This window comes from Macaca nemestrina, chromosome 3, assembly GCF_043159975.1.
Source record: "Macaca nemestrina isolate mMacNem1 chromosome 3, mMacNem.hap1, whole genome shotgun sequence".
Classification (NCBI taxonomy): domain Eukaryota; kingdom Metazoa; phylum Chordata; class Mammalia; order Primates; family Cercopithecidae; genus Macaca; species Macaca nemestrina.
Window position 1 is genome coordinate 56,465,296 of NC_092127.1, and position 18,757 is coordinate 56,484,052.

Sequence of the window (18,757 nt, forward strand, 5' to 3'; positions counted from 1 at the left end):
TGTATTGAGCATCTTATGATTGTCTTCAATTTTTAGGAATTAATTATGTTTATTGGCAAGAATCAACAAGTATCCAAATAACAAATACTTACGCCTTTATTACTGTATAGTTCAGGCTGATAGGAATTGAATTTCATGTTCATTTACTGACAAAAATCTTAAGAGATGGTGTTCAAAGTATAAAGCCAAAATCATAAGCAGGAATGACTATAAAAATATTAAAGTGTTTTAACTAGTAGGGTTTTCTGAAATTATACTAATAATATAACTTTTGTCAATTACATTATCGACTTTATATTCATTTTATATTTTTATTTATGGAGATTATCCAGATGGTTTTACACATAACTTATTGTGTCATTTGAAAGAATGAATTATTTTAAGTAAGATGTCTAGGATTCTAAACAAATCCTTAAAATTTTCATGATAAAAATGCAATGTTATTTTAAAACTCCAGAAAATATTTTCTTTCATTTTAACATGATTATTTAAAGTGCTGCAGGTAATTATTAATTTTAATTAAAAATGAAAGTGGTATTTTAGTGTTTTTAATTACACTAATGAAAATTAAAGGTAAAGTAAAACTGAAATTTATTAACGTTTTAAGGTAAATGTAAATATGGCATTTCTGAATATATGGCCATGTTCTACATGTTTAAATTTATTTATGCAATCTTTGAGTGTATCCCTTTGCTCCATATCAACTTAGCAAACTATAACATTATAACAAAAATAAGAGAAAACAAGCTCAGAAAGTGCTCATGAATAATTTAGCAAGTATTGAAAGATGTGTTCAATATTATTCCTGATTTTTAAAAGTCTCCTTTTATTAAATACATCATTTATGCTCTTCATGTGTCTTTTGTTAATACATTAAAATAAAAAGAAACATAACTGTAAGCATATTTTTAAGAACATGAAGTACATTATTTAATGTTTGCATCCACCTATTTTTGTGTAAAAGTTGTTTTCTTGCAGTTTTTAGTTTTAACTTTAGCAATCGGAGGTATAGAAATCAAAAGTTATTTGTATTGACAATGATCTCTTTTGTAATTTTAAGCATATCGTCATTTCCTTGTCATTATTGTAGAATTGACAGTGACAGTTTCATTAGGCTTTTCAGAGCTTTACACAAACATAACTAAATATACTGCTCTTTTTTCCTAACATTAAAATGTATATTATATTCATTATGAAACTGCATATTTAGCAAAAAAACCTACAACTTTAATAATTATAAAAATATTCTGATTAAAAGCAAGTAATTAGTGCCAATTTTTAGCTTTTTTAATTATGTAAGGGACTTGCTTTTAGACTTAAAAGATGACACTATTTCTATTCTGAATGAAAAAGAACACAAGTATCGGTAACTGTCACCATATGAATTTGTGGGGCAAAATGGTCAGGAGTAGTCTTGTTTTAGAGTTTATATTATCAGACTAACCACAAATTTTTTATGATTATTAAGTCAGAGCCATGGTGTAATTTTAAATATAATTGGATGGCTCTAAGATGACATTAAATACTAAAAGTTAAAAAAAAAAAAAAAAAGTCTAGACATGATTAAAGTTGTATGAAGAACTAAGAAGAGTAGAAGTGAAAACAACAAAATAGCTATTCTTCTGCAAATTTTCCACCCCGGGTCACATGTCAACCCAAACCCTAAATTTTGAGCAGTGTGAACTGGCTAAAACAGATTAGGGGGAAAACAAACAAACAAACAAACAAACAAAACAAAACAAACAAAAAAACTACTATTAAAAACTAACTCATTCCAACATACATACATATATATATGTTGAATATATATATGAATAATGTGCAAATAATTAAAAATTTCCTGGTGAAATAATAGATGCATTGTTTTGATTTTTAGCAACACACATAAATGTTAATAAATTTCATAATCCCTGAATGAGATTTCTAAATGAAATACCAGATTCTTAAGAAATAGAAAAATTTGTATTAAATATATATGCAGCGTTAATATTTTAATAATAAAAAATTGCTTCCAATAGTCTTATTAATAAAAAAATCTAGTCAGTAAAGAAAAGACATTTGTAGATGTTTAAAATTCCAGGTCGTCGGCTGGGGGCGGTGGCTTAAGCCTGTAATCCCAGCACTTTAGGAGGCCGAGACAGGCGGATCACAAGGTCACGAGATCGAGACCATCCTGGCTAACATGTTGAAAACCCGTCTCTACTAAAAAATACAAAAAAACTAGCCAGGCGAGGTGGCGGGCGCCTGTTGTCCCAGCTACTCGGGACGCTGAGGCAGGAGAATGGCATAAACCCGGAAGGCAGAGCTTGCAGTGAGCTGAGATCCGGCCACTGCACTCCAGCCTGGGCGACAGAACGAGACTCCGTCTCAAAAAAAAAAAAAAAAAAAAAAAAAAAAAAATTCCAGGTCTATATGTAAGTGTAATTTCACCAAGAGCACTAAGAGCAAAAGAGGGCAAGTTGATTTTCCCACTATATTTGAAGTAGATTTACCTGTTATTATATGGTAAAAGCAAATATTGTATTTATTTAAAAATACAAATTTTTATTAATCTGAATTATATACCCTTCACTTTTTGCCTTGAAATTATTAATAATGTATTTCTTTAATGTATATTCTTAGTTTAAGTGAAACAGTAGTTAAATTCACTATTTAAAATTTGGAAAAGTTTTACTTTTAATAATAAATATAATTTTGAGTCCAGAATTCAATTTCAGAGGCAAAGACAGCATCATGTTCCTCACTTACTAAAATTTGGTTTTAGGCTACTTTATTTCACTATCATGTGTGGATTTGTGAGTTAAACTAAAGACATTAGCATCCAAATTGCATTTCAGACATCTCAATATTTCCTGTCTTTAAGTATTTGTTCTCTCTTTGTATAACTTTAAAAAATAAAGCAAAACAAATGATTTTTTGGTTCTGAAGTGCTAAAGTGTTACATCACGCTGGGGTATTTGTGGTTCTGAGTAATTTGAAAAGCTGAAAACAATCTTTCATAAAACACCCCCTGACTATTGTTGTCACCACAATGTATGCATCTAATAAAAGACCATTCCTTTAAGCATATAACACTTGTCTATTTGCATTATCTCTGTCCAGATTAGTAGCCACAACCTCAATGCATTCAATCTTTGCTTTTCACATTATACATCATAAGGGCTAAAATAAATATTCTTCTGTTTTTTTTCTTTAGGTTTTTAAAAACACTTTTACTTTTCCATTTCATCGATCATAAACGAAATGATATATCTACAATCTGTCTCATCTTTTGTTTCTAGCTTATAAGTTCCACAGTTATTTTTGTAGTAGATGAAAGAAAACATTATGTAGGATGGATCTGCTATACAAGGTAAGTCATCTTTTGATTGAGTTGTCATGAGTTTTTATCTTTATCAAACATTATTTATGTAGTTTGACCAAGATATTGAATTGTCGGTAACATTTATCCATTAATTAAATGAAAAATATTTATATTTCTCATTACCAAGATCCTCAAAGGAAATGCATTATGGAATCTCAAAGCATTTTTATTCTTCACAATGATTACATAAAATAATAAATTTGGAGAATATAGTCCTAAATTTTGAAAGAGCTGAGTGCGATTATTAATGTCTCAATGTTAGAGGAATCTATTATTTTAAATAAATAAAGAATATTGCTCTAAAGTGTTGCCAGCATCCTGTCACTTTTATCCTTGTTTCTTAAAAAAACCTGAACTCCATTTTTACCAAAAAGAGTGGAATGTTGAACTTTATCTCCTCAAAGGGAACACTTTCACAGAGCCCTTTGTGTAATACTTACTCAAATATGGTGGTTTGTAAGGCGCTCGCGTATTAGACAGCAGTCCGTCCAGCTCCTTCCTCTCCAGAGTGCTGTGAAGGGCCTTCTCTTTGCCAAAGGTGGAGAAGGACCGCTCTGCCCCAGGCTGGGCTTCTGGAGTTTCAAACACCTCAGTGTCTGGAACAGAGTCCATGCCGGGAACATGCAGATTGCTGCGATAATCAGCAGCCTGGCGTCCATCAGAAGGGACAAAAGAAGGCATCCAGCACCGATCTGAGTGGCCCAGAGCTTTACATTCCTCAGTGCAATTGGAGAAGAGATCCATACCTGTTAGCAGAAAAAAGAAACTACAGATGTAGTCTTCACCAACATGACCAGTTACTTAGCAGGGTAAGATTACAGTCAGCATAAAGGGTGACAAGTGAAGGTGTCTTAACAAATTTTCCCTGGCTTATCCTGACAGGAACCAAATATCATTTTGTCTCATTTTTGTCCATCACTTTAAAAAGAGAAAATGATCGGCAAATGTAAAAGATAAGATTCTTCTGGCAAAGAGGTCTCTGAAATAGTTTCTAAACTACTTAAGGTATTGTGAAAAAATACTGGCTCTAAATAATTTAAATAACTGGGAAATGATGAGTAAAAAAAGTAGACATCTTTTAAAAAATCTCTCATGAAGTGTATAATAGAGAAAACAACAAGGTGTAAAAGCTTTAAAATCCGTGATCCCTAACAATGATATCTGAATTTTTTCCTTAAAAACAAATAAACATAAGAAATATGCCAAGCACCAAAAATATTTAGATTATGAAATTTGAATATGAAGCAGAAAGTGAAATTCAACAGAAATGTGGTATACACAGAGGAATATCAGTAAAAATCAAGAATAAAACACAATTTCATTAGCAGCCAAAAGCATATTTTCTGAGGTTTCTAGGAAATGACTTCCTAAAGGTATTCCTCAATGACACTGTGGTAGTCCATATTACTAAAAACCACTTATCATTTACCACCTTAGACAAATCCAGAACGAACGACTGTAATTAGTGAAACCAAGGTAACCAAATGCAGTGTAAATCAACTGCAGATACTATTGACAAATACCTTATTACTTGCTCTATATTGGAACACACTTGTCCTAGTCAACAAAGAGTTGTTTGCTTACTAATCCTATAATACCAAGATTTCAAAGGACAAGTTCAAATTTCATTGTCTTCCTTAGATTGACAAGATTACAAATATTATCTGATTATGATCAAGAAAGGTCATTCAGTTTCTTAAGCAAAGCATAAGAATTTTCGAGCAATACAGAATACTATTTAATATGAATGCTAATACATAGCACTACACAGAAAAACACATAAACAAAAATAGCATTTTAATGTTTTTCTAAACATAGTAACATATCTATCAAATATTTTAAACAGGGCCGAAACGATCTCAACTTATTCTCAAACTTTAAATGGATAAGAAGCTCCCCGGCTCACTGGCATGGAGCTGGGTGTGGAATGACAGTGCCTAGTAGGCCACTTTTATTTTCTAAATAATATTTAAAAAAAAGAAAAAATAATTTAAAAATTTTAAAACAGGATAAATTTGAAAAACAAAAGTATATTATTAGTCTGTAGAAAAGAAACTCGAGTCCATACACAGTCTGGAAAAACATTTTTTAAATCAAAAAAGTAATATTTATTTAATGAACATACTTGATTGTTACTTCTATTAATATCAAAAGTGATTTGAGCTCTTGAACAAGTTTTGGATTTTAAATTCCTGATAGTATTCTGTTATATATTGATTTATGTGTGTGTGTGTATATGTTATCTGCATATAAAAAATAAAATATTTTTTCAAAATTATGAACACTTCAGTTTGTCTAAAAATAATTTTTCAAAATTATGAACACTCTAGATTAGTTTGTCTAATACTATCTAGATTATCTAGATTATCTAATACTTAACTCTAGTATTTTGGAGTTAAGAACAGCTAATTACATAAATTAAAAAAAGTAACACAAAGCTGCTTATCATATATTAATCTCACTGTGTAATGACTGTTTAAAAATTTTATATTAAACTATGTAGAATGCTAACTCTGACTTTGATTATAATATTTCACTGATAATTTTCCTGTATAAGTCTGGAAATAAATTACTGATCAGTGAACTGTTGAGGAACAGAAACGTGAGCTGAAGCTGGGATTAAGGAATCTGACTGAGAACAGCATGTAAAACATGTAAATGTTTCACTAGACACCAGAGAAACTCACTCCTTTATCCTATTTTAGGAATAAGATATGTGAAAAGAAAAAGAGAAAGGGAAATAGAATGTCCCTGATACACGTTTACATACTAACTAGGTAGAGGCTACAGAACCAGAGAGAAGATTTATATTTTGACATGATAAATGCTGCCTATTTGTTAATAGAATGATAGGGGAACATAGATTTTTTTGATAGTAGAAACTGTCTTTAAGAGTAAAATTATTATGAGCAATTATTTATTTTTAAAATAAACTTAATATATACTCAATTTGAATAGCTGATATAATTACATTCCAATATAAATTAGAACTAATACCATTTTTCCCACATGACAAATAAATATCATTTTAAATATGCTAGATAAGACAATATACAACCTTTCACATATTTTTTTGCACCTAGGCCCAACTACTCTTCTACCTGTGAATATGACAATTCTACACATAACTTTAATAATCTAGTATGTCAACATACATTAGGATACTGCTTGATTTTGGTAGAAATTACTTTTATGTAGTTTATACCCCAATGTGCCCATTTTCTTATCTGGAAAGTATGTTTTTCTTCTGTCTCTTTTGATTATTTGAGTTTGGTTAAAATTTCCTCAGATTACATAGTAAAGTTCACACACGTTGAGAATTGGTATTAAAAATAAACTGTAGCATGTGCATGGCAAAAAAAAAAAAAAAGTGAAGATATAGAAAAGTTTTTTGTTTAAAGAACAGTATCACTCTACCAAGGCAATAAACATGTAAATAACGTTCTTAATAAATCTAGGAATTAATCCTTTTAAAGTGGAAGTCCTTTAGTAATAATATGCAGCTTCATATAACTAGAAGGAAAGGTAAGGTGGCTCAAATTGTACATAAATGTTTCACCAGTTTTATTGATAAGTGTACCTATTTCTCAGGAAGAAAAATCAGACATAGAAACAAACATTTAAAACATAACATTAATAGTAAATCAATAAACTTCAGATAAGTAACAGAAAAATTAATTGAAAATTGATTTTTTCATTTGTTGTATAGTTATATAGTTTGAGAGCCACATAAATTTATTCCGTTACGATTCCTCACCTTCGGAAGACATTGTATAACTAACATTTTATCTTTTATCATCTGTTGTTAGTCCCATTAAATATAGTACTTTAATTACCAAATAACCAGAGGTATATTTAAGTTTTGTTGTGATAAATGACTTTATGATGCACAGGGATGCCAGATATTACAGTAGCTAGGATATATTAAAATGCATAACTTTAACACTGCTCTTACAATTTTTTTAATAGCTCAAATTGACACCTCAAAAGTTGGTAAGTTTAACTTAATTTTTCTTTTTCTCATTCAACTGCCCTTACTATGGAAACTGTGGGTTTTTACAACAGAAAATTACAGACCAAACCTCAATTAAATTAAAAAAAAATAAATAAATAAATAGACTTTAGGGATACATGTGCAATTTTGTTATATGAATTTATTGTGTAGTGGTGTAGTCTGGATTTTTAGTGTAACCATCACCTGAATAATGTAAATTGTACTCATTAGATAATTTCACATCCCTCACCTGTCTTCAGTCTTCCCACCTTTCAGAGTCTCCAATATCTACTATTCCAAACCTCAGTTTTGAAATTTTGGTAATATCTAATAAATGTTTCAACATATACCTTTTACTTGCAATCTCTTTTTCTAGTTATTTATTTTTCCACTTTTCAGAAATAATCTGTTCTGCAAGGGATGACAGCTGACGTGATAGACTGCCTGTTATGCAAATATATATGTAAACAAATTTTGAAGTACATGGTTTTCAACTGGCAAGTAACTTGTCCTGTATACTCAGAGGCAGTGGATATTTCCATTGAGACCAAATTGTGATTTCAGAAGTTTTAGAATTTAATTTGTGCTATTTTTTTGGTGACTGTCATAATACAATATTGTGTGAACATTTCTTTTTGTGCAACAAGCTTTCATTCAAAACATTTTTTTTCCAAATATGATAAATTAATTTTAAAGAAGATAAAAAACTTCTCACATTTTGAGAAGATTTCTAGTCTTTTAACTACTTAAGATACATTAATTGTAACCGCAAAAATTGCAGTATATTTTAGGAAAACATGGTTTTGAAGCAGATAGTTATTAACATAACTCACTCATGAAAAAATCAAAATAAGTCCATAAAATTTTCTCCCTACCTATAATCTTTCAACATGTATATATTTTTCACCATTTCCCCTCAATATTTTGTCTTCTATATTGCTTCCAGTTATAAATCTCTCCACATTTTCAAGTTGTAGCTCCAAGTTTCACCAGTGAATAAGGTTTTATAAATACTGGTGTAAATTCATTTTATACATAAACCAAAAAGCAAATTTGACAATTATCTAAATTCTTAATGGAGTTTGGAAATAGGTATTTGTGTTTATAATAAACCAATAATTCTATTGCTGATATTGTAGTAATGCAATGGCTTAATGCATTTCAATGATATATTTTATCTACTAATTTGAAATTACTGACCAATCAACTCATTTTGTTTTTAAAATTCATAGTCAAATTTTGACCATGTATTATATCTATATCTATAATTAGTTAGAAACTAAACATAGTTGGAAGATAAGTTCTCTTATAACTGAAAGAAAAAATTATTGAAGAGAAATTTGATAATTTTCAGAGAATGTCTAACAAGTAATTCAATCACTCATTAGGATTCTTCAACATATTTTTTTAAAGGCATAAGGTATTAAAAATAAATCTATAATTAAGCTTAGCATTATTGACAGTGTAGGTATTTTATAATGGGAAAAGCAACCTGTCACTACTAACAGATCACTTTAAATATACCTCAAATAATATTAAAATGTTTAAGAATATACAATTTAAAATATTCTATCTGTACCCTAAAATAGAAAAAAAATAATTATGTTTTAATCTAATGACATAATAAAGTTGAAAACATATATCTTTAAAGTCCAGTTCTTTGGCTATTTAAGCTGTGATTAATCAGTTTTTCCTCTTGTGATGGTTTATGTTTGCATTTACCACTTCTCCTTGGACTACTGCCATATCTAACCAATACATCAATAGTGCACTGAAAAAAACGGAAAGCACCTTGACAAGGCTATATAAAGAAAGTGCCACAGAGCAATGGTCAAGGCGAAGAATTTCACACATGGAGCCAGGTGCAGTGGAAAACTGAAAAAGCTTATGTGATTCTCCGTGCAGCTGTCTTCGTGTTTAAAGCCCTTCTATGAACAACATTGGTGACGGCAAATGGCTTAGAAAAAAGAAAAGCAAGAAGGAGGGGGTGTAAGATAGAACAAAAAAAGAAAACTATTCATAAAAGAATAAATAGAAGGCATATCTAAATAAATAATACAGAATAATGTTAATGAAGAAAAAGAAATAGTAGTAAAGAAAAAGGAAGTTTAAACAGGTGAAGCACTGAGCTAAACAGTCTGTACACTATAGTGTGGAATGTGGTACAAACTGAAAGAGAGAATTCGGAGTCTTTATCTTTCCAATGTTAGCTTTACTTGATAATCTAACTTTTCCCCACTAAAACCTAGTTAAGTGAGATTTGCTTATTACAGCATAATTTTTTTTTTCTATCCTGAACTTAGAAAGCTATGCTATGAGTAATATTACCTAATTTTGCAAAATAGTAAGATCATTAATATCTGGCTTTACAGTGAAATACAACAGATTTATCTGAAATGGGCTTAAATTTTTGGAAGTAGTCTAGCTGCTTGATGTGAGGCTTATAGTACGTAACAGCAGTATGGATTGAAAAAAGTCTTTAAGTAAATGCACCTTAATTCTCTGCATTTGAGGTTTTATACTTAAAAAAGAAAACACTTCAAAATCATTCTTATAATAAAATTAGACATTAAATCTGATTGCAATTCAGCACACAAAGGTGCAATCACTTCTTAACATAAGTGTTTTATTACAATCCTAAAATAGCTATTATTGTGCCCAGTATGTTGTGGCTGCCCTGTAACTACTAATGAGATACATAAACGGATTGCTAATTCTATAATACTTTTACATGTTTAAGAACTTAAAGATAAGGAAAAATTTTTAACATTTTGATAAAAATGAAAACTGCCTGGCTAAAGTGTTTTCCACAACACATTTTAACATTTTTGTATTTTTTAAAATGCTTTGACATCTCCAATAATTTGAAAGAAACATTACAGAAATTGTAACACTGGGTGACTGTAAAATAAAGTAGCTACTGGGAAGATGTACTGATAAGAATATGTTCTCATCTATCTTCCAAATTTGGCTCTTTTTGCAGATGTTTATTCATTACTCTTTCTTCAGTTAGGTTATTATGGGTCATTATGTCTGAGGGACTAAACTAATTGAAATGTTCATTGAGATTGAAGTGCTACAAGAAAAACAAAGCCGGGCGTGTGGGGTGGGAAAGGAGTAAAATGCATCCAAAGAAACATGCAACAGATACTCTTTTTAAAACATTAAACATTTTGTTTTAAAAGTTTTAAAAGACTGACAGTTAAATTAGAAACTCTGAAAAAGAACAAGAATGAGCAATGCTAAATGTACAGTTTTTAAAGATAACAATAAATCATATGCCATATATAGGGCAAAAATGAAAGGGACTTTGTACTCACATATAAACTTCTGGCAAGATCTGGTTTGTTGTCAGGTTCCCAGACACTAAATAGATGCTCTGTTCACTTAGCGTGAAGGCCCGCAAGGGGCAGGGACCTCCGGGGATTCTTGGCAGTTCTCAAGTCTCATTAGGCCTGCATATTAATGACTCACAGCAATATAAAGAGACCCTTGAGCAGCCTTTTTTCCCTTCCTCCTGCCTGGGTTTCCCAAGGCTAAGGCAGCCACAGACACAGCACACATTAGCCAAGTGAGAGGCTTGTAGCAACCACTGCTGCCAGGCCACCACGGGGTGTACGCTGCCCTTTGACACACTGCCTCAGCACCATCCAGAGGTCCACCAAGTGTGTTAAGGAATGAGTGCTCTCGAGGACTAATATCACCTTGAAAATAAGAACCTATGGTTATATTATTAACTAAAATAAAGGTCCAGTCTCAACAGAGCTGAGTTGAACCCAGAGACAGTCTAAGATCGACATTTTCAGGAGTTAGAAAAGTTGACTAGCCTTTCTATTTCTTCATGTGTCATATAAACCCAAAACTAGTTAGAAAAAGTAAAATATTCAACAAATACCCTTCAAAGATGAAAACCAAATAATTAGGAAGGACACCAGAAGTTTATTAAATCATTTTCATTTTAACACACATATTTTATTTCATGTAAGAGTTTCCTTTTAGTATTAGTGATAAGAGTTACCAGTATCTCATAAAACTTGACTTATAATAAGAAAAGTAAAATGAAATAAAATAAATATATATCACATTGGAACCTGTCAATGACTACCGTCAAGCCCAAATACAAATATTCTCAGAGTTCACCTTTTGATGTGTCATGGACCCTGTTGAAAATATGAAGAAACCAAGGACACTTCAGAAAATACACATTATCACGTATTACCTAACATTCTGAAGCCTAAGACTCAAGATTAGAAACCCTGTTTTCAACCCATTAATGACTTTTAATCACCATTACTTTTCTCATTCAATACTTGGTGGTGTGTAAAATGCATTGCCCTGGAAAACAAGAAATGTGGATTCTAGTGTTCAGTCATCTATTAATCCTCTTGTGACCTTGTGCAGGTCAATCAATTTTATCCATCTTCAGTTATCTCATCCATAAACAAGTTTAAGAATACCTTAATTGACTGAAGACTGGTAACTGGACCAGGTGAGAGAGCTATGTCTTTCTGTATGCAATGTGTCCATTAAAGAACATTACATAAGCAAGATATATTTCATATTCTGAAACTCTCCACAATGAATTCCTAACTTTAACTCTCCAAAGGAGCATTGCATTTTTACAATTCTCTTTAAGTCTGCAATTATCAAAGTAGAGTGACACTCTTTTTCTGTAGAGTTACCAGCATTAAACATACGGAAAATTGCCTAGGACATCATCCTTCCTGGGTTTATTTTTAAAAATAAAAACTATAAAAGTTAGCATTTAGATTGCCCTTTGATCACACTTACCAGCTGACTGGGCACGGTTGGTGGCATCATGATCACTATCTCCCTGTTCACTGTCTCCATGACCACTGTCCTTAGAGCTTACTATGTCGGCTTCCTGGAATGCAGAACTAGAAGTACAAAAATGTGAATATTAGAATAAAAAAGGTGAAGAAACACAGAAAACATTCTTCTGCCACCACATGGTCACAGATGGTGCTGCAGACCCACAGACCTCTTAGTTGGCTTTGTTTCTGCATAAAGCTAGTTTTTGTAACCTAAGCGTAACTCTTTAAAAATGATCGATTAACAGTCATTTTGAGCACTTAAGTCATATAAAATTTAGGCATTATTCTACAATTGGAGCTAAATACATGTTTATAACATTTTCATAAAATATATATACATTTGGAACAGTAAGGAAGACTATCAGAAGCCCTGTAGGAGTGTAAATTGACAAAATATTCAAATATATTTTAAATGTATATAAATGAAATATAATGTATAATTTTTAATGTTTTGTTTAGGAAACACAATATAATCCATATTTATGTCCTGCCTTGATTGAAAATATTTTATACATTTTAATTTTAATTTAGAATAATATACCTACTTCCTACTTTTACTAGGTAGTAAATTGTCCATTACTTCTAGGGAAAAAAAGAGTCCATACCTGTTAACTCGGCGAGGTCTGTCAACTAGATAGCTGAGCTCTGCTCGCTGGTGTTTAGTCTAGAAAAAAAAATAAATAAATCAAGAGCATTTGAATGCTATGGGTTGAACTAGTAGTCTACTTTTGAGGTTAGGGACTATATCTAGCTTAAGTAATTGTATATATTTTTATGAATTTCCAAGCTCTCCTAAGACCTCATCCTAGTGATTTCTGTGTAAGGGCAGGGGAGATAGGCAGAGACACTTGAAACCACATTTTAGTCACTTGTAAAGGTTAAAAAAATAAAATTGGCTAACTTTAAATGTGTGTGTGTTTTTTTTAAAGAGAAAATACAAATGACTTCATGGCTAAAGCACATATACTATTGTCTCTAACAGAGTCAACCTGTTTATATTCTGCAGTCTTTTTTTTCAGTGGCTTAAAAAAAGTGTTTAGGTGCATACTGGTTGACACAAGAAAAACAGCACGCTCAATAAGCAAAAAGTTTGGATATTTTGTGGAATTATGTTGTTGTTTATTTTCAAAATGTGCTTAAGATACAAATGAGCTGTACAAATATTCATGAAAGTCAATTAATAATATCTAAGACTCAAATAAAATAACCTGCCAGGAAAGGAGTTCATAATCCTGCCCTCCCCGCCACACCCCCATTCTTTTCCACTCCAAAGGATCTCTGCATTTGCCTCCCCACCTCTACCGCCCACACACCTTTCCGGTCCAAACTTTCTTTTACATAAACCAACTTTGTTCTCCCCCCAACCCCCACCCTCCAGCTCTGTCACTTCTCCATCCTTTTAAAAAGAAGTCAGAATTGACAAGCCAAATTCTTTTATGAAGAAAGCCAACAGCAGTGATTTATCCAAAACAGTGGCAAGAAGGTGATTATTAGCTAAAAAGATATATTTAAGACAACAATTGTTTAAGCCTTTCGTTAGTTTACTCTTAACAGGGGTTTGTGCCAAAGCAGCTTCATTCAAATTCACACTGTGTGGGCGCTCGGCTTCAAGAGCGTCTGTAAATGCTGTCCAGAGCCGAACTGAAGGATTTTTTTGCAACCCGAGTTCAGAGGACAAGGATCTGATAACTTGTTCACTAAAACATGCATTCGAGGTTAGACAACTGTGTAAAGTTAAACAATCTATAGCTTACTTGTACAGGCGACTGAAAGCATAGTTAAACAAAGCTAAATAGAGCCAACTTTATTAACGCCTGGGACAGACGCAAAGAAAAAAGACCTTTGCCAGTGCTAGAAAGTAAGTCCCTCCTCCACATTTCCCTCTCCCTTCACGCAATTTCCCTTTATCCCCAGGTTACTGAGAAGGGAAAGGGCTGACAGGAATTAAGGTTTTAAAGGAAAGATGGAAGAGCAAAGGAGGGAGCTCCAAGGTGGCAAAGTACCAAGGGGACGGAATGAAAATAAATGTGAAGGGGTGGAACAACGCGAAAGTTACGTTACACACCAAGGAGTGGGAGAAGGTGACCGCCCATCTCCGCTCCCACAACGATACACATAAGGTAATATCCTAAAAATAGATACACAGTGCACCAGAGATACAAGGGCCGGGCTAGAGGAGGCTTTCTGATGGAGGAGATGAGAGATGGTGGTCCTTTCGCTTCAGCCTTACCTCGTTGGACAAAATGCTTCCGTTGGAGATGATATCAGGCTGCTGGTCGGTGTAACCGGTGACTATGGCCCCGCAGGGGTTGTGCTCAGTGTCCGTACTCCGCGAAGGGCTGCAGGGCTTAAGAAACATCAGGTCGGTCTTGGCGGACTCTGGGGTCAGGCAGACCTGGTAGCAGTAATTCTGGTTGTGGTGGTGGGAGCCAAAGCCCCCGGACTCCTCCACCGGCACCTGGGCCGGGTTACTGGGCACATTGGAGCTCTGCACCAGCATGATGTCCGACTTGCTGAGTTTCTTCTTGCGCGCGCGGGCTTGGCGGCCACAGCAGGTCGAACCTCCACCACCGCAGCAGCAGCAGCAGAGGCAGCAATCGCTGGCCAGACAAGTGTAGATGTTGAGCTTTTTCTCTTTTTGGCAACGCACGGCCAGCACGATCATGGCCAGCAGGAAGATGAAGGACACCGAGCCCAACGCGATGATGAGGATGAGGGTGAGGTCTAGCGAGGTTTCCCCGCCGCCAGAGCGGCTGGGGCGCTGGTGCTCTCCTGACCCTCCGCCTCCGCTCCCGCCCCCGCCCTGGGGCTCCACGGCGCCATCCACCAGCTGAACCACCAGGGTGGCGGTAGAGGACAGGGGCGGCTGCCCATGGTCGCGCACCTCGATCACCAGCTCATAAGGCCGCTGGGGGTCGCGCTTGGCCGGGACTCGGCGCGCTGTGCGCAGCTCCCCGGTGCGCCAGTCCATGCGAAAGAGGTTCATTTCGTTGCCACGCACGATGCTATAAGTGAGCCGGGCGTTCTCGCCATCGTCCGCGTCCACGGCGGCCACGCGGGTGAGCAGGTAACCCGGCTCAGCCGAGCGGGGCAGCACCTCACGAGCTGGAGTCCCGTTGCGCCCTGGTAGAGGCGCCACGATGGCAGGGGCGTTGTCATTTTGATCTACTATGAGGATGTTGACAGTGGCGTTACCCGCCAGCGCCTGGGGGCTGCCAGCGTCCCGGGCTTCCACCTGAAAACTGAAGTCCTTGAGCTGCTCATAGTCGAAGGAGCGCAGGGCGTACAAGTAGCCGTTCTCAGAGTTGATAGACACGTAGGTGAAGACGCTCATGCCTTGGATCTGGCACTCGAGGATAGAGTAGGCAAGCTGGGCGTTGGCGCCCTCATCGCGGTCGGTGGCGCTCACCGCGTAGATGTAGGCGCCAGGCACGTTGTTCTCAGTCACATACACGTCGTAGACCGGCTGGCTGAAACGCGGCGCGTTGTCGTTCACATCCGACACTTGTACCTGGATCGACTTACTGGTGGAGAGCGCAGGCTCGCCCCGGTCCCGGGCCACTACGGTCAGGGTGTAGGAATCCCCCGCCTCTCGGTCCAGAGGGGCTTCGGTAACGATGGTGTAGTAATTCTTAAATGAAGACTTGAGGCGGAAAGGCACGTCTCCCAGTAGCTCGCACTGCACCTGCCCATTCTCCTCTGAGTCGCGGTCAGTCACGCTGAAAAGGGCCACCACAGTGCCGGGCGCCGCACCCTCGCTCACCGCCTCCTTCACGGTGCTGAAGCTGATCTCTGGCGCGTTGTCGTTAGCATCCAACACTCGCACTAGCACCTTGCAGTGCGCAGGCACGGCGTTGGGGCCCAGGTCCTTGGCTTGCACGTACACTTGGTACACTGGGCTCTCTTCATAGTCCAACTCGCCGCTTACCTCCAGTCGGCCAGTGCGCGGCGAGAGTCCGAAAAGCTCCCGCGCCCGGGGCGAAATGTGGCTGCTGAAGGAGTACACGACCTCACCGTTCTGGCCCTCGTCCGGGTCGGTGGCGTTGAGCTGGATCACGAGAGTGCCTGGGGGCGAGTTCTCTGGTAGGGACACAGTGTAGACGGGTTGGTCGAAAGCGGGCACATTGTCATTGGAGTCCAGCACTCGGATGGTGAGTAGGGCCGTGCCGGTGCGCTGCTGCTGGGGGGGCAGGCCTGCTCCCCCGCCACCTCCCCCTCCTTCTCCTACTCCTCCCCCTCCTCCCCCGTCCACCGCGGTCAGCACGTAGCGGTGCACCGCTTGCTGCTCTCGGTCCAGTGGCTTCTCCAGCACCAGCTCAGCGAATCGGTTGCCATCCCCCTGGGTCTGCACGTCCAGGGAGAAGTAGCTGTTGGGGGTGATCTCGTAGTCGCGCAAGGAGTTGGTGCCCACGTCTGGGTCGAATGCGCTCTCCAAGGGGAAGCGAGTGCCTGGTGTGGCGCTTTCAGAGATTTCCACCGTCAGGTCCGGCTCCGGGAAAGAGGGGGGGTTGTCATTAATGTCCAGCACCTCGATCTCCACCTGGAACAGCTCCAGGGGGTTCTCCAGAAAGACCTCCAGGTGCAGGACACAGGAGGGGCTCTGTTTGCAGATTTGCTCGCGGTCTATTTTCTCGTTCACGTACAGCACCCCGGTCTCCAGGTTGAGGTCTAAGTAGGGGGTCCTTGAGTTTGGCACCGTCTGAAACCCGCGAGCCGAAAGTTTTGTAATGTCCAGACCCAGATCTTCAGCGATATTCCCCACGAAAGTGCCATGTTCCTGCTCCTCCTGTACCGTGTAGTGAAGCTGGGAAAAGACTCCTTCCACCATCCAGAGCAAGGCAAAGAATAATAGCACAATCATCTCCAAAAGGAAAGGAAGTAGCTTCCCGCAGCCAGTCAGCTACCCAATCACCTCCCCCACCACCACGAAAAAAAAAAATCTGAAAAAATACAAATAAAAGTGCGCTACGTAGGGGCTCCTGTGGCTTTCTGTCTTTAAAAATCTTACTCCTTTTGCTTCATTTTAGAGCTTCCCGCAATCCAGCCTCATTTTTTTAATCTTAGCAGAGGAAGGGTGACAGGCGTCCCCTTTCCTCATCTGTAATCTTTCCACTGACCAATTAATAAAATAACAATAATACAATAGTCAGCGTCCTTTATTCCGACAGTCTTGGCGCAACGCGGCGCTGGCAAATCCCAAAGAGGAAATTTCGGTATTTCAAGACTGTCCTCGGTTTCTCTTCTTGCTGATGGGAGGAGAATGAGGAGGAGGAAAAAGAGGAGGAGGAGGAAGAAGAAGAAGAAGAGGAGGAAGAGGAGAAGGAAAAGGAGATGCTGTTGGCACCGTTAAACATGCCTCTTAATGTCAACGGCTGGCAAATGCAAAAGGGCTTAAAATCAGCGACAGAATTTTGTGCCGGAAAAGCACAGAACGGCTCTGCAGCTTAAAACTTTCATTCTCTTCATTTCTCCGGATGGATGTTCTTCTTGACATTTTTTTCCTCTTTCGTTCTATTTGTATTTTTTGTCTTTCATCGTCTTGGTTCCCTCTGTCCTCATCTCCACCGTTACTTGCCTCTCTGTAAGTGTAATGAGCAATTTCTTTTCTGCTGTTTTCTTCCCAAGCCTCTTTCCCTCTAACCTCTTTTTCCTTCCAGTCCTTCCTTCCTCCTGCTTCAGCCTCTGAGCTTGTGGTCTGGACTGGCAGTTTCTGAGCTCCGAGCGCTCGGCTTCTCCGTTTTTGCGCAGCGCCCTCATTCTGCCAACCAATCGCCGAGGAGCACCACCCACCGGGCTGCCGGTGACTGGCCAAACCGGCCGCCAAACAGACACGTCACGGGGCAGCCGGGCGGGGCGGGACAGAACTCTCGCCCGAGCGGCCGGGGTGAGTGTGAGTGTGAGAGCGAGAACAGCCCCGCAGGTCCCGAGGCGCTGGCTGGGGACACTGCCGCGGAAAGTTCCCAGTCCCCAGCCGCAGGTAATGGGGAGGGAATAGAGAGGTTCCCCTGTTTGCATCAGCAAATGCGAAAACATAATAGCAACAGCTGCGGTATCCTCTCCTAGGAGCGGGATTTCCAATGATGCTAACATTCTTTTTCCTTTAAGGTATTTTCCCTGATACGGATCATGGAACTAAATCATCTGGAAGGGGAAAAAGTAGCGCAGGGGCCACTAATTGGCAAGGGTTACCTAATTAAGGGACCCTAGCAGAGATTGGCAGGGCATTTCAAAAGTGGGTATTATATGACATGTGCCAATCTAAGGGTGAGGGGTCTGACGGGGCCGCGAGGAAAGGGGTGAAGCAAACGGAGTGGGGGGTGGAGGTGGCTCCTAAAAAGCGGAGGAATTCACGCTAAAGGATGTGGGATGACAGCGCTTATAGACGGGCAGACGCGTTCGACGTGCCTCTTTCTTCCCTAAATACATATTCACAAAATACTTACCAAGTAGATTAACTCACTCGAGGACCTAGCTTCGAGCCGTGAGTGCGTTTATCAGTGACTGAGGGGTTTGATTTGAGCCGCTTCCCACGAGCCCGCCATCCTAACGCCGGGCCCTTGGGCA

The 18,757-nt window shown here is 37.8% G+C and overlaps 1 protein-coding gene across 2 annotated transcripts in view; it reads right to left on the reverse strand.

Moving 5' to 3' along the window:
• The window catches only part of LOC105486073 (protocadherin 10), a 62,319-nt gene extending 44,414 nt beyond the window's left edge, over positions 1–17,905 (reverse strand). For both annotated transcript variants that reach the window (XM_011748751.3, XM_011748752.3), the window contains exons 1-4: positions 14,424–17,905; positions 12,799–12,857; positions 12,150–12,256; positions 3,805–4,110 (exon numbers count right to left, since the gene is read on the reverse strand). In XM_011748751.3, the coding sequence (XP_011747053.1) occupies positions 3,805–4,110; positions 12,150–12,256; positions 12,799–12,857; positions 14,424–17,054 (3,103 nt within the window). In that variant the 5' untranslated portion in view covers positions 17,055–17,905. The remainder of the gene's footprint in view (positions 1–3,804; positions 4,111–12,149; positions 12,257–12,798; positions 12,858–14,423) is intronic.
• Positions 17,906–18,757: the final 852 nt, after the last annotated feature.